We start from the raw sequence: 16158 nt of genomic DNA on the forward strand, positions 1-16158 counted from the left end.
CCCACCCCCTTTTTTAATTAAGGGATTAATGTTTTACAGTCAACAGTAAATACAATAGTTTATACATGCATATTTCCCAGTTTTCTACATAATTACCCTTTTAGGAACTGTGGGATACCCCTGGAGGGGTGCATTCTTCCTCTGCTGTTACAGGATCCTTGCAACCACTGGACTGACTTCCTCCCAGGGGCAGACACTCACCCTCACTCGGTCCAGTTCTTTGGCCTTTGCATACAAATTATGGCTCCTGTTCAGCAAATTGAAAATGGGCTGGTGCCAGATGCTGTCCAGCAGCCGTTTGGAGAAATTGCTGATGTAGTACTTCTTAAAGTCCCACATCACTAGGATGCGAGCAGGGATGCAGGACTCAGCATAGGAGTGGCAGCAGTCGCAGAAATACTTGCCCAGGTATTCGCAGTACCGGAGCCGCTTCACAAACTCTGCGGAGCACACAGGAGCGTGAGTACTCAAGTCTTTCACTGCCCCCACCTGCAATTTCTACCAAAGGGTCAAGACTCAGTTACTCGTGTTGTGTTGTGCTGTGTTGCACTGTAACTGTATCTTTACCCAAGCACTGCTCAGCTCTGGCTTATGGTGGTGCTGGGGATTGAACTTGGGACCTCAGAGCCCTGAGGCTTTTGCATGACCTTTCTGCTATCTTCCAAGCCTGCTTTCCTACTGCTAAAGGCAGCCAGGAAAGTGTGGGCAGGAACCAGAAACCTTAAATCCAGGCCATATATAAGTTTTGCTTTTGTGAAACAGATGTAGAGAAAACACAATCTTCCCCCAAATACTCCTAGGTTAGGAAGAGGGCATTGCAAGTTTCCATGCAGACAAGAGAAATGAGATTTAGGGTCTGGAAGTCTTGTGAAATTTAGACTCTGCCTCCCACTGGCAGGAAGACAAAGGTATACTCGCCCCTGGACTCTATATTTCTGATCAAACTTAGCAAGACAGGATGAAAAAAGGAGGCCAGAAAGGGTCAGTAAAATTTCCTGATATAATTCTTTCTCCAACGTTGAAACTCTTAATACAATCTTGTAAAACAGTATTTCCTACAAGGGGAAGAGAAGAGAAGAGGAGAGGAGAGGAGAGGAGAGGAGAGGAGAGGAGAGGAGAGGAGAGGAGAGGAGAGGAGAGGAGAGGAGAGGAGAGGAGAGGAGAGGAGAGGAGAGGAGAGGAGGGAAGAAGGGAAGGGGAGGGGAAAGGCAGGGAAGGGGAAGGGAAGGGGAGAGGAGGGGAAGAGGAGAGAAGGGGAGGGGGAGGGAAGGGGAGGTTAGAGTAGGGAAAGGGGAGGCTAGAGGAGGGGAAGGGGAGGCTAGAGGAGGGGAAGTGGAGGAGAGGGAAGGGGAAGGGAGAGGAGGGGAAGGGGAAAGAGGGGAGAGGAGAGAAGGGGAAGGGGAGGGGAAAGGAGGGGGAGGATAAAGGAGGGGAAGGGGAGGGGAGAGAAGGGGAAAGGGAGGGAAGAGGAGAAGGGGAGGGGAGAAGAGGGAAGGGGGGAAGATGAATATTTTTGTTGCTGCTGTAGATCCAGAGCCTCACACCTGTGTGATTTCACCACTCCAAAACCAGCCTTTTTCATTCAGAGAGGAAAGGAGAAAGAGACTACAGTACCTAAGCTTCCCCTGATGCTATGGTCCAAAATGGCATGCCTGATTGATAATATATAATATATAATAATATATTATAATAATATATTGATAATATGTAATCTGTACAATATGCCTTCTCTTCTTATTTTTATTTACTTATTTATTCAAAATTTTTTATTAGTGATTACAAACTTACTAAACAATAGGGGTACAATTCTACACCATTCCCACCACCAGAATTGCACATCCCCATTCCCTCCACTGGAAACTGCAGTGACTCTTCCAAGGTCACAGGCTGACTACTGTTTTTCTATCTCTCTATATACATTTTCCCTCACTTTCCCTATGATCCTGTCCTGCCTTCTCTTCCATCCCAAATCACAGCTACACCTATTCTACTCCAAATATCTTTTTTATTTTTTTTCCGCCTTCAGGGTTATCACTGAGGGCTCAGTGCCTACACTATGAATCCACTGCTCCTGGAGGCCACCTTTCCCATTTTTTTCACCCTTGTTGTTATTGCTGTTGGATAGGACAGGACAGAAAGAAATCAAGAGAGGAGGGGAAGACAGAGATGCGGGAGAGAAAGATAAACACACCTGCAGACCTGCTTCACCACTTGTGAAGTGACCCCCTGCAGGTAGGGAGCCAGGGGTAGGAACCTAGATCCTTGCTCCAGTCCTTGCGCTTTGAGGCATGTGTGCTTAACCGCTGTGCTACCACCTGGCCCCCTGTCTTTCTATTTATCCTGTTCACTTTCTAGGTCCTTAGGGAGTTGGGTTTCAGAGCCCTGTCTCCTCTTACTGCTCTCCAGTCACGTAGGACTGCTTTGCAATAGGCTCAGGCCATTTGCACTTGGTAACACATTCCAACGCACTCCTCTAAGGATAATGAGTTTCATCTGAACCCCTCCTCCCAGACTTCCACCTGAGCCCAGATTCAGTTCTCTTGTTAGAAGTCCCAAAGTGCTCTTGCTTTTCTCTTTTCCTTGGCATTTACTTATCTGATGACTGTCTTTCTGTTAGTAGGGTCCACGATGGAAAGCCCAGGTTTGTACCTACAGCACAGTCTTGCACCTTCACATCTAAACTAAGAAAGCTAAAAGAATCATAATCACATGTCCATAGTTTCTGACTTGCACTCAGTATTTACCGAGCCACTAGGGTACAGTAGCTAATAAAATCCTGTTCCACTAGCTGGAAAGTTGATCATTTAAATAAAATTAGTTATAAGGATAATATGTGACAGGCACTGTCATTCCATACAATGGAAGGAAATACAGATAGATTTCTGCTTGTAAGTTTTCTCTCTTTTCCAGACTGCCTATCAAAAAGCGGGGTGGAGTCGGGGAGAAAATGGGGGAGGAACGGTGGCTCAAACAGTAGAGTGTACACATTACTGTGCACAAGAATCTGGGTTAAAGCTCCCCTGTTCCTACTTGCGGGGAGAGGGGGCTTCATGAGTAGAGGAGCAGCACTATAGGTTTCTCTCTGTCTCTCTTATACACTCTACCTCCTTCATCTCTCACCCTCTGTCAAAAAAAAAAAAAAAAAAGGCCCCCAGGAACTGTGGAGTTTTACAGGTACCTAGCCCTAACAGTGACACTGGTTGGGGCGGGGGCACTTGCTCTTTCCAGGAAAGCTTCTCTTTCCAGATTTCTATAGGTGAGACCTATGGACACATATGGAATCACAGCAGAAGTGATTCTCAGTCTCAAATGGATAACTTACACTTCTAAATGAGCAAAACCTGACTTTATAGTTCTCAACTGCCCATGAAAGGTCCTCTCAGTAAATTCCTCCAGTCCTCTTAAGAGGCACATGATCAGTTCTGTTAAGTTAATCATTTATTCAACAAATGTCTCCAGAAGTCCAACAGTGAGCCAGGAACAGATACAGTAGCAGAGGATAAAGCAATGAATATATGAGAGAGAGAGAGAGAGAGAAAACACTAGTAAAACCTAAAATAACATTTTAGAAAGATAGGTACTTAAAAAATAAGAAAGAAAAAACATAAAGTGAGCTTGTTGTGGTCAGGTGGAAATTTTCAATAAAACATCCAAAGAAAACCTCCCTCATGACATTTGAGTGAAAATACAAAGAAGTAAAGAACTCAGTCATGCAGATGTCCAAGGAGAGGGCCTTCCAAGTAAGGAAACCACAAATGCAAATTCAGGAGTGAATATGACAGCTTCAAGGACCTGTAGAGAGGTTGTATGGCTGACTCAGAGTTCCCAATGGAAAAGGGAACTTTCAGACAAAAGTTCTAAAGACAACGGGCCATCACACAGGCTAGTGTGTCACTGTGGAAAGCAGCTATGTTCACTACAGTACCACCAACTGTCAGTCACTATGGCGTGTATAACAACATCTTATCGAAGGCACCTGGAACAAAAGCAATGTTAAGCTACACTTTGTTTTTCTTCATCCCAGCACTATATAATATACAACCCCTCATCCATACTTACTAGGTTCTATTGGAGTTCCACAGCCTGCACAGAAAGAGTTCTGGGCTGCTATCACAAGGTCCCTCCTGAACACAGAAAACAATGTTACATTTCAGAAGATGCCATTGGAGTATTTTTCACTGTTCAGAAAAAAAGTTGATATTGGGACACTTTTCTTGGCTTGGGTCCTTGATTTTGCCTTTTTTTCTCTCTCTCTCATTTAAGATAGAAATAGAACGAGTCAGGTCACGTGCCTTAGAGAGGACCTAGAAAAAAGACATCCCATCTAAAGAAAGTGCACCTCTAAGGCCTAGAGAGAAAGCTTTTTCTGCCCAAGCTGTCCCAGAAATCATTTTGGCATCCTCTGTAAGGAAAAAGAAAAAAGAAAAGGCAGATGCATCTTCAATGGGACACAGGCAAAATCATCAGCAGTTCCTTCAAAATTCTCTATAGTGTGTACACTGAATTAAGTACAAATCAAGAAGAATGGGAAAACTGTAGTTGTAGTTAGCTAAACTTTCCCATTGTCTACGATGGGAATTAGAATAAATCAACTTAATTTGCTTTCTTTCTTTTTTTTTTCTACTAGAGTTATCCCTGGGGCTGGGTGCCTACATAATAATTCCATCACTCCAGATGGCCATATTTTTTTCTTTTTTCTTTTCCTTTCTTCCTTTTTGCCTTTATCTATCTATCTATCTATCTATCTCTCCTTCTCCCCTTCCTTCTTTTTAATAGAGACATGGAGAGTAATAAAGTGGGAAAAAAGAGGGATAGAGAGAAGGTGAGAAAGAGAGATACCTGCAGTACTGCTTATGAAGCTTCCCCCCTGCAGGAGGAGGCAAGGGCTTGAACCTAGTCCTCCCTCACATATGGTAACTTGTACACATGACAGGGTGTGTCATCACACAGTCCCAGAAATTAACTACTTTTAATGTGTATCTAAATGCAATTATTTCCTTTTTTAGGATTTTATTTATTTATGAGAAAGATAGGAGGAGAGAGAAAGAACCAGACATCACTCTGGCACTTGTGCTGCCAGGGATCAAACTCAGGACTTCATGCTTGATAGTACAAAGCTTTATCACTGCGCCGCCTCCCAGACTATCAATTATTTCCTTTTTTCTATCATCTTAGTTATTTTATCTTTTAAGATTTTGTTACTTTTTAGAAAATAAGTACATTTTTCATTGCGTTGTTTTACATTTCTTAAAATAGAACCTTTGCTTGAGATTAAACTTTGCTTTTAAAAAATATACTTGTTGAGGGAAGGAAGTTACTGGATGATCTCATTTATAGGTGGAACTTAAGAACAGAAAGGGAAAACACAAAGTGAAACTTGAACAAGGCATGGCGTATTGCATCAAAGCAAAGGGCTCTGAGGAAGGAGGGGAAGAGAAAGTGTGGAAAGGACACTAGGGTCCTGGAACATGATGGTGGGAAAGGACCCTATCCATGGTTAGTGTATTCTGAAAACACCTTTCATGGGGAGATGAGAAATAGTGCCAACATCTGTAAACTATTCACTTACCCCCCCCCCCCAATAAAATGGTTAAAAATTTGTATTTGTAGATATTTCACACTCTGTTAGAAAATAAGAGTAGGGAGTCGGGCAGTAGCGCAGCAGTTTAAGCACATGAGGCGCAAAGCACAAGGACCAGCCTAAGGATCCCAGTTCAAACCCCCGGTTCCCCACCTGCAAGGGAGTCGCTTCACAGGTGATGAAGCTGGTCTGCAGGTGTCTATCTTTCTCTCCCCCTCTCTGTCTTCCCCTCCTCTCTCCATTTCTCTCTGTCCTATACAACAACGACGACATCAACAACAATAATAACTACAACAATAAAACAACAAGGGCAACAAAAGGGGATAAATAAACATTAAAAAAAAATAAGAGTAGTCTCACAGAAACTGGAGAGGGATAGAGAATGGGAAAGCTATCAGGGGAGGGGGTGGGATATGGAGATTGGGTGGTGGGAATTGTGTGGAATTGTACCCCTCCTACCCTATGGTTTTGTTAATTAATCCTTTCTCAAATAAAAAAAAAAGAAAATAAGAGTAGTTTAATCTTTTTAAATTACTTTTTAATTTTAATTTTTAATTAAATAAAACAAAATTACATTTTCTTTTTTTAAAACTTTTTATATTTATTTATTTATTTCCCTTTTGTTGCCCTTATTTTTTTATTATTGTTGTAGTTGTTGTTGTTATTGATGTCGTTGTTAGATAGGACAGAGAGAAATGGAGACAGGAGGGGAAGACAGAGAGGGAGAGAGAAAGATAGACACCTGCAGACCCGCTTCACCGCCAGTGAAGTGACTCCCCTGCAGCTGGGGAGCCAGGGGCTCAAACCGGGATCCTTACGTGTGCTTAACTTGCTGCACTACCGCCCAGACTCCCCTCATTTACTATTTATAAGGTTCAGTACTAATCACTTGAAAATTCCTTTTAGGGCAGGGCGAGATAGCATAATGGTTATGCAAAGAGTATTATGCCAGGGCCCGGTCATGGCACACCAGGTTAAACGAACATAGTATGAGAATCTCATGTCTGTGGCTCCAAAGTCCCAGGTTCAATGCCCCACACCACCATAAGCCAGAGCTGAGCAGTGCTCTGGTAAAAAATAAATAAATAAAATACTTTTAAAATCCATTTAAATTTTCTAGTAAATATGTCTTTTTAAAATTATCTTTATTAGCTAGATATAGAAGCAGCCAGAAATACAGAGGGAAGGGGAAAGTAGAGAGGTAGAGAAATAGAAACACCTGCAGCATTATTTCACTACTCATAAAGCTTTCCCCCTGAAGGTGGGGACTCGGGGCTTGAACCAAGGTCCTTGAGCACTGTTAACACGTACACTCAACTAGGTGTGCCACCATGTGCCACCACCTGACCCCAAGTTCATTTAATTTTCAAGTGCTACATAATGTTCATAATTGAGGATGCATAGTTAACATTTCAACTCATCAAGATGTATTCAGTCTCCCAAAGCCCCCCCAAAATAAACAGGGAGTCCAGAAAGTTAACTCAGAATGCTAACCCAACTTCTCTTTTTCAAAAAAAAAGTTTTCTTTTGTCCCTATTTATTTTCCCTTCTACTTCTATAAAAAAAAAAAAAAAGTCAGGTAACATCCATAACAACTTGTTTAAACTGCATTGGAGACCCAAGTAACTACCCAGACTTACTTGATTGCTGGATGGACATTAAATATGAGTTGAAACCTAGGAGGAGCCCAATCTTCAGTCCCTCTAATTCTAGACTTAAACTTAATTTCCTGTACCACATCCACACTGGAAACAAAGTCTTTTTGTACACGTTCTTTGTTTACAACCTGCATAACATAGAAGTTAAGAATAACTTAAATTAGCATATCTCACACATTAAAATGAAAACAACATTCTGATATCTTTCCAATATGAAGGTTTATCATTTAAGAAAAACAGAACCTGCGGTGGTGGGTGGGGGGAAGAGGCAGAGCAGTAGTGTAGCGGGTTAAATACACGTGGCATGAAAGTCAAGCTCAAGGACTGGCTTGAGGATCCTGGTTCGAGACCCTGGCTCCCCACCTGCTGGGGGGGGGGGGGTTGCGTCACAAGCAGTGAAGCAGGTCTGCTGGTGTCTATCTTTTTCTCCTTCTCTCTAGCTTCCCCTCCTCACTCAATTTCTCTCTGTTCTGTCCAACAACAGCAGCAATAACAACAACAATGGCAACAAAATGGGGAAAAAAATAGCCTCCAAGAGCAGTGGATTTGTTGTGCAGGCACTGAGCCCCAATGATAACCCTGGAAACAAAAAAAACAAAAAAAAAAAACCCTCCTTTAACTGAATTAAATGGCAGAGCAAGAGCCCTTCATGTATTGAAAGCCATCTGTAGAAACAGTGCTTAAAACACCAGGAATCTGAGGTCAGTTTTCTTATTGTTCTTAGTTGGTTCACTTACTGAAAATGATATTCTAAATTGACCTTTGTCCCCTGGAATGCTTTAATGCAAAGCTAAAGGCCTAACATTTCAGTCCTTAGGCTCAGAGATACTGTCAATAAAACCCCTGTTGTCCTCAGACTTGCACAAAAACAGCCCTGCTGAGGCCATTCTACTTATAAATGCTGTATGACTATGCCCTCCTCCACATTAAACATTTCTGTTACCATTTAAAAATCCAAATCTTCAAATTGGCATTTGAAGTCCTCCAGGATTTGGCCGCTATCATATGAGCCTTATTTCCCTTAATGATCACCACCCTATACACACACAAACACATTTATGTAAATTACTCTGCTCAATAAAATACACCAGCTACCTCTACTTCTGTCACTTTCTCTGCAGTTGCACTTTGCCAAGGACGTCCTTCCACAGGTTCCTACCATGCCTAATATTTAACACAAATTCTTGAGATTCTTATTGAGTCTTCCCAAGTTCTACTGTGCAATTAAACACTTCCTCCTCTGTACCTGTACCCATCCCACCCCACCCTTTTTTGGCCTTTGCAACACAGTTCTCTATCTGTCATGGGCTATGTGTTCTCAGAAAGCAGAGAGACAGGATGAACAACCTCTGCTCTACTGGGATACAACTTCTGCTGTACTGCTGATTAGCCTTGCTGGGATTTGCAACTAACACTGTGAAGACATTAGGAATAGGCTGGGGAGACAGCATGCAAAAAAGACTTCCATGCCTGAAGTTCTGAGGTCCCATGTTCAATCCTCAGCACCACCATAAACCAGAGCTGAGCAGTGCTCTGTGGTAAAAACAAACAACAGTAACATCTACCCAACAGGACACTTATGCTGATGAAAATGTAAATTGCACAGCACAGTCTCCCTAGTACATAATAAGCACTCAATCAAAGTAACATCCTTCATTTTAAGTCTGCAACAGCAATCCGTAACTATATATACTTGTCTGAAGTGAACGGCTAGATGAGGACTATGGAACTTTTAATTAAAGGTCGGTGAATTTTGATACTTACTACTGAGCTGGCTCCACTAGGGAAATCTGCATGCTGATCATTAATTTCTGACAACATCCAGCACTTCCGGAATACTTGGTACAACTCTTTGGCTATTGTCTCAGCAGAATTGAAGTCCGGCTTGTAAGTGACACTGAAACGTGGAAGAGATGCAAAAACATGGAAAATTATACTTATGAAGATTATGTTAAGGATCTCCTTTAAGTTTTCAGCTACATTCTCCTTTCTAAAAATTGTCATATAATTGCTCACACATCAACTCTCTCCTAGTTACTTTACTCAACACATTATCTCCTTCCTCAAATAACAGTTCTAAGTATTGAGGGTAACAGGGCTAGGAAGGGTGGCAAAAGAGCACTGGGTTTAGAGTCAGTTTAGAGTCCTGTCTCTGTTTAATAGCATTGTGTCCTCAGGGAAATCTTTATGGGCCTCAGTTTTTGTTTTTGTTTTTTTTTTCACTTTTTTTTTATTGGGGAATTAATGTTTTATATTCAACAGTAAGTACAATAGTTTGTACATGCATAACATTCCTCAGTTTCCCATATAACAATACAACCCCCACTAGGTCCTCTGTCATCCTTCTAGGATCTGTATTCTCCCCACGCACCCACCCCAGAGTCTTTTACTTTGGTGCAATACGCCAATTCCAGTTCAGGTTCTACTTCTGTTTTCTCTTCTGATCTTGTTTTTCAACTTCTGCCTGAGAGTGAGATCATCCCATATTCATCCTTCTGTTTCTGACTTATTTCACTCAACATGATTTTTTCAAGGTCCATCCAAGATCGGCTGAAAATGGTGAAGTCACCATTTTTTACAGCTGAGTAGTATTCCATTGTGTATATATACCACAACTTGCTCAGCCACTCATCTGTTGTTGGACACCTGGGTTGCTTCCAGGTTTTGGCTATTACAAATTGTGCTGCTAAGAAGATATATGTACACAGATCTTTTTGGATGGGTGTGTTGGGTTCCTTAGGATATATCCCCAGGAGAGGAATTGCAGGATCATAGGGTAAGTCCATTTCTAGCCTTCTGAGAGTTCTCCAGACTGCTCTCCACAGAGGTTGGACCAATTGACATTCCCACCAGCAGTGCAGGAGGATTCCTTTGACCCCACACCCTCTCCAGCATTTGCTGCTGTTACCTTTTCTGATGTATGACATTCTCACAGGAGTGAAGTGGTATCTCATTGTTGTCTTTATTTGCATTTCTCTGACAATCAGAGACTTGGAGCATTTTTTCATGTGTTTCTCAGCCTTCTGGATCTCTTCTGTGGTGAATATTCTGTCCATGTCCTCCCCCCATTTTAGGATGGGGGTAATTTGTTGACTTGTTGTTGAGTTTGGCAAGCTCTTTATATATGTTGGTTATTAAACTCTTGTCTGATGTATGGCATGTAAAGATCTTCTCCCCTTCTGTGAGGGGTCTCTTGGTTTGGGTAGTGGTTTCTTTTGCTGTGAAGAAGCTTTTTAATTTGATGTAGTCCCATAGGTTTATATTTGCCTTAGTCTTCTTTGTAATTAGATTCGTTTCATTGAAGATGTCTTTAAAATGTATGCGGAAAAGAGTTCTGCCAATATTTTCCTCTAAGTATCTGATAGTTTGTGGTCTAACATCCAAGTCCTTGATCCACTTGGAATTTACTTTTGTATTTGGTGAAATACAGTGGTGCAGTTTCATTTTTTTGCATGTTTCAACCCATTGTTTGCAACACCATTTATTGAAGAGACTCTGCTTTCCCCATGTAATAGTCTGGGCCCTTTGCCAAACATTAGATGTCCATAGGTGTGGGGGCTCCTCAGAGTTTTTTTTTTAAATATTTATTTATTTTCCCTTTTGTTGCCCTTGTTGTTTTTTGTTGTTGTTATAGTTATTATTGTTGTTGTTAATTGATGTCATCATTGTTAGATAGGACAGAGAAACTGAAAGTGGAGGGGAAGAGAAAAATAGACATCTGCAGACCTCCTTCACTGCTTGTGAAGCGACTCCCCTGCAGGTGGGGAGCCGGGGGCTCGAACCGGGATCATTACGCTGGTCCTTGCACTTCATGCCACATGCACTTAACCCACTGTGCTACTGCCCGACTCCCATGGGCCTCAGTTTCTATACCTATGAAATGGGATTAAATAAAAGAGACTGTCCTGAGACTTGGTGGTGGTTCACTCAGCTGAACACACATGCTGCTGTGTTCAAGGACCCAGGCTCAAGACCCCAGTCCCCACCTGCAGGTGTGGGGGAGAATCTTCACAAGAGGATAGTAGAACTGCAGGTGTCTCTTTTTGACTCTCCCTGTCTATTTCCCCTTCCACTCTCAATTCTCTCTGTCTCATCAAGTAAAAAGAAAAGAAAAAAGGGGGATAGATAGCATAATGGTTATGCCAAGAGACTCTCATGCCAGGAATGGTGAACTCTAGTGTGGGCATTAATGCCCAGTGATAGCCTTTGTGGCAATTAAAAAGACAGAGAAGGAGAGAGAGAGAGAGAGACTGTCCTGCCTATCCTTGAGAATTAAATGGTAAGGGAGCTGGGCAGTGGCAAACCGGGTTCAGTGTACATAGTATGCAAGGATCCAGGTTCCAACCCCTAGCTCCCCACCTGCAAAGGGGTTGCATCACAAGTGATGGAGTAGGTCTACAGGTGTCTATCTTTCTCTTCCCCTCCTCTTTCAATTTCTCTCTGTCCTATCCAACAACAAGAAAATGGAAAAAATGGCCAACAGGAGCAGTGGATTCATAGTGCAGGCACCGAGCCCTAGCAATAACTCTAGAGGAAAAAAAAAAAGAAAATATATATTTTTAAAAATTAAATAATAATACATACAAAAGTCTGTGATTTGTTTGCCACCAGCGTTATCACTGGGCATGGTACCTTTTATGATTTCACCATTTCTGGAAGTCATTTGGTTCCTTTTTCCTCTTTTTTTTTTTTTTTCTTCTTCACCAGAGAACTGTTCAGCTCTGGCTTATGGTGGTGTAGAGGGTTTGAACCTGGGGCCACAGAGTCTCGGTCATGAGAATCTTTTTGCCTGATCATTATGCTGTCTCCTCCACCCCTTTTCTTCTCTCTGATAGAGGGTGAGAGAAGGAGAGAGAGAGAAATAGAGAGGGAAAGGGGGGGTGGAGATGAAGAGAGAGACAGAGAGAAGAGTAACTTGTTGAATTTCTCTAGCCCTTGTGAAGCTTCCACCTACAGGTGGGAATCTGGGGCTTGAACCTGGGTCCTCTCATATGGGAACATGTATGCTCTACTGGTAAGTCACCACCCAGCCCCACCAAAGGTTACTATAAAACACTGCATTTCTAAGTGCTAATTCTTGTCATTGGAGTTGACTGAACTTTGTCCAAAAAGTGAAAGGTATGATGATGGCCCAGGGGCCTAGATACCTGGTGGACATGAAAGGCAGATACTTCTTAGAGGGGCTACAGGAACTTCCACACATCTCAGTGGTATCAGTAAACTCTCCAAGTTCTGTGGGAAAATAAAAGAAAGAGAAGTGAGGTCTTCTAGTCTGTTTCACATAATCATAATTTTTATAAGAATACATAAAGAGCTTCCTGCATCTCAGAAAGAACTTAATATTCAACATTTCCAAACTTGTTTTTTTTTTAGTTTCTATTATGAAATTATAGTTAATCACCAATGATGATGAGATTTCAAAATACATTCATCTGAAACTTCACCAAAATAGAACTGAGAAGTTGAACATGAATATCTGCTAGTGCATTCAATTTACAACTGAGGTAAGATATGAACTGTCAAAATATTTGAACCTGAAGAACACCTTAGCTTTATATATATATATCAGGGACTTATCTGGGAGAAGTTTCTCTGAGTGCCAGGTGAGACATGTCAATGTGTACATATATTGGAGGAAGAGGTATTGAGTTATATCAGATGAGTTCCCAATCTTACCTAAAATAACAAATTTTTCAAAGTCAGAATTGCAAGCCTCTTTCACCACATCAGGAGTAGGCATTTCAACCAAAGGGCTCAACTGTAATACAGCACAACCTATAAATAGAGGTGAGGGTTGAAAGTGGTGAAGCAGGGCTGCAGGTGTCTCTCTGTCTCTCTCCCTCTCTACCTCCTCCTTCTCCATTTCTAACCGTCTCTATCCATAAATAAATAAATAAATATAATACAATTTAAAAAAAAACAGATGAGGGGAGTTCTACCATCAGGATAAAAATAAACCACATGACCTATCAACTCAAATAAATAAAAATAAGGGAACAAAAGGGGCTAAAACTTTACTTTAAAGAATTTAAAAATACAGGTACAAGAATTTAAAGTGCAGGATGCCATTTTTTACACTCATTATGTTTAAATAAAACAGACTGATAAGGGCAGGGGTAGATAGCATAATGGTTATGCAAAGAGACTCTCATGCCTGAGGCTCCTAAGTCCCAGGTTCAATCCCCTGTACCACCATAAGCCAGAGCTGAGCAGTGCTCTGGTAAAAAATAAATAAATAAAATAAAAAAAAAAAAACAGACTGATAAGTATTATTGAACCTCATAACCATAATCTACATATGCTCCAAATTTTCCATAATTCAATGTTAAAAAATGAAAGAGAATAAAAACAATCAAAGCTTCACAGGCAAACCCAACATTATATTAGGTTGAATAGTGTCCCCTTTAAATTCAAGTCCACTGAGAATCTGTGACTGTAACCTATTGGAAAACAAGGGGGAGCCAGGCAGTAGTGCAGCTGGTTAAGCACACACATTACACTGCACAAGGACTCAGGTTCAAGCCCTTGGTTCCCACCTGCAGGGAGAAAGCTTCATGAGTGATGAGACAGGGCTGCAGGTGTCTCTCTTTCTCTCTCTCTCTCTCTCTCTCTCTCTCTATCTCTATCTCCCCTACCTCAATTTCTCTCCGCCTATAGCCAATAATATATATATAATTTAAAAAAGAAAAGAAGGGGATGGGGTGGTAGAGCAGCAGGTTAAGCGCACATGGCATGAAGTGCAAGGACTGGGTAAAGAACCTGGTTCAAGCACCTGGGTCCCCACCTACAGAGGGGTTGGTCACTTCACAAGTGGTGAAGCAGGTCTGCAGGTGTCTATCTTTCTCCCCCTCCTCTGTCTTCTCCTCTCTCGATTTCTCTCTGTCCTATCCAACAACAACAACAACAGCAATAACAACAACAAGGGCACAACACCCTGAAGAAAAGAAAACAAGGGGATGATCTCACTCATGGACAGAAATTGAAAAATATGAAGAGAAAGGGGAAACACAAAGTAGAACTTGGACTGGATTTGGTGTACTGCACCCAAGTAAAGAACTCTGGGAGGGGAGGAGGATGTTTTAAGACCCTGATGCATAAAGACCTAGGCTGGGGTGAGAGTGTTTTTCAGAAAACTAGGAAATTTTACACAAGTACTAACAACTGTATTTACTGTAAGCCATTAATCCCCCAATAAATTTGTTAAAAGAAAACTAGGTGTTTGCAGATAGAATCAAGTTATATGCCTAGATTAGGGTCAGTCATAAATTCATTATGACTGTTATCATAAAAGGAGCATAACCACTGACAGAACTTTATCTCCTTACAGTTGTAGAGGCCAAAAACTGGAAAGAAAGTTGTTAGAAGGCTTGGTTCCTTTCCCATTTGAAGGGTGGAAGCTTCCCAAGGAGTGAAACATTTCTGTAGGTGTCTCTCTTTCTCTCTTCCTCTTCTCTATCTCTCTTTTCCTTCTCAGTTTCTCTCTAACCAATAAGTATTGGGAAAAAATGAAAGAAAAGTAAATTTAAAAGAAGGGTTGATTCCTTCTGGAAGCTCAGAGGAGACTGTTCCATGCCCCTTTCCCAGCACTTGGTGGTTGGTTGCCTGCAGTTCTTGGCATTTCTTGGCTTATAAACCTAACCCTCTAATCTCTACCCCTATCTTCCCCTCGCTTCCTCTCTGTGAGTCTATATCTGCATCTGTTTTCAAACTTCTCTCTTTATAACCGTGTTAGTTGTCAAGTGGATGGATTTTCTTTTCCTTATATGTCATCCTACTTTTCCTTTGGGTACAGGCTGATAGTTCACCCTCTTTCGTGTGGTTTCTTTCATTTGGGGGGGACTTTTTGAAAACTAGTGATTTATATGATAATATTCCCAAATATAGTCCCAAACCACTCGCACTGATATGTCTCCTCTCTTTCTATTTGCTGTTGCATTGCACTCTCCTAGCTCATCTTATATACCAGTTCCTTTGCTGAGTAGTCCTCTTTCACTCAGTTGACAGTGAACCTATGACTTGCTGGGAACCAAGTGTTCTTTCCCTCCATAAGCTGCCATGATGGGTTCAGAGGCTGGGGAATCAGTGTGGGGTCACTCAGCTAACAAGGAAGGTGGATCCCTGAATAGAAGCACCTCTACTCATTCTGGGTTCCAGGGGAGGAGGACCTAAGCTGAGAACTGAAGTTAGGTTTTGTCATTTTCTGTCAGTCCTTGCACTTTGTACCACCTACGCTTAATCCACTACGCTACCACCCAGCTCACTTGTAGTAACAGCCAGGGACTCATCTCACTGCTCTCTCTGCCCAGCCTTGTAGGAACCCAAGTGCAGATTTCTGGGGATAACAGCTGGTTGGCTTGAGTAGCTAGCAATGACCAGAGGAGCTAGGAACTACGACATGCAGCATTATCCCTTCTTAGGACATCAATGGGGAGAAAATATGTTTTTATCTGGATTTATGCAGCAGATTTCAGGCTGATCCTTTGGCAAGAATTGCCAATATATGTTTGCTGCTTCCAATTTTCTCTGCTAACCAATTTCAAAATGGTGCAGATGGTAAGGATTACATAGTTTACTTAAGTTTCAGATGAAGGATTTAAAGATATGCTTGTTTGGCTTTGGCTTGCAGGGGTGCCTCAGATTGAACCTGGGACACAAGAGTCTCAGGCACGAAAGTCTTTTGTAAACAACTATGTTACATCACAACCCCAGGCTCAGCATCTTAAAAGAACAATGAAGGGGATAGAGCCAGAAGTAAAATCAAGGATGTGTGTGTGTGTGTGTGTGTGTGTGTGTGTGTGTGTGTGTGTGTGTGTGTATGTGTACGTACTCAAGGACTCTTATTGCTATTATAGTTTATATCTGTTAGCAAATAGCCTGAATTTCGCTGAAAGACAACTACTGGATGTGCAATATAATGAA

General features: G+C 41.7%; 1 protein-coding gene across 4 annotated transcripts in view; it reads right to left on the reverse strand.

Annotated features, from left to right (window-relative positions):
- Window positions 1–16158, reverse strand: part of RUBCNL (rubicon like autophagy enhancer) — a 64546-nt gene that overhangs the window by 15325 nt on the left and 33063 nt on the right. For 3 of the 4 annotated variants that reach the window (XM_060194831.1, XM_060194830.1, XM_060194828.1), the window contains 6 exons: window positions 12916–13014; window positions 12387–12471; window positions 9004–9136; window positions 7222–7367; window positions 4060–4124; window positions 202–440 (listed from right to left, as the gene is read on the reverse strand). In XM_060194831.1, coding sequence (XP_060050814.1) covers window positions 202–440; window positions 4060–4124; window positions 7222–7367; window positions 9004–9136; window positions 12387–12471; window positions 12916–13014 — 767 coding nt within the window. The remainder of the gene's footprint in view (window positions 1–201; window positions 441–4059; window positions 4125–7221; window positions 7368–9003; window positions 9137–12386; window positions 12472–12915; window positions 13015–16158) is intronic. The other variant, XM_060194832.1, reaches the window with a different exon arrangement.

The sequence above is a fragment of the Erinaceus europaeus genome, chromosome 7 (genome assembly GCF_950295315.1).
Source record: "Erinaceus europaeus chromosome 7, mEriEur2.1, whole genome shotgun sequence".
In the NCBI taxonomy this organism is placed as follows: Eukaryota; Metazoa; Chordata; class Mammalia; order Eulipotyphla; family Erinaceidae; genus Erinaceus; species Erinaceus europaeus.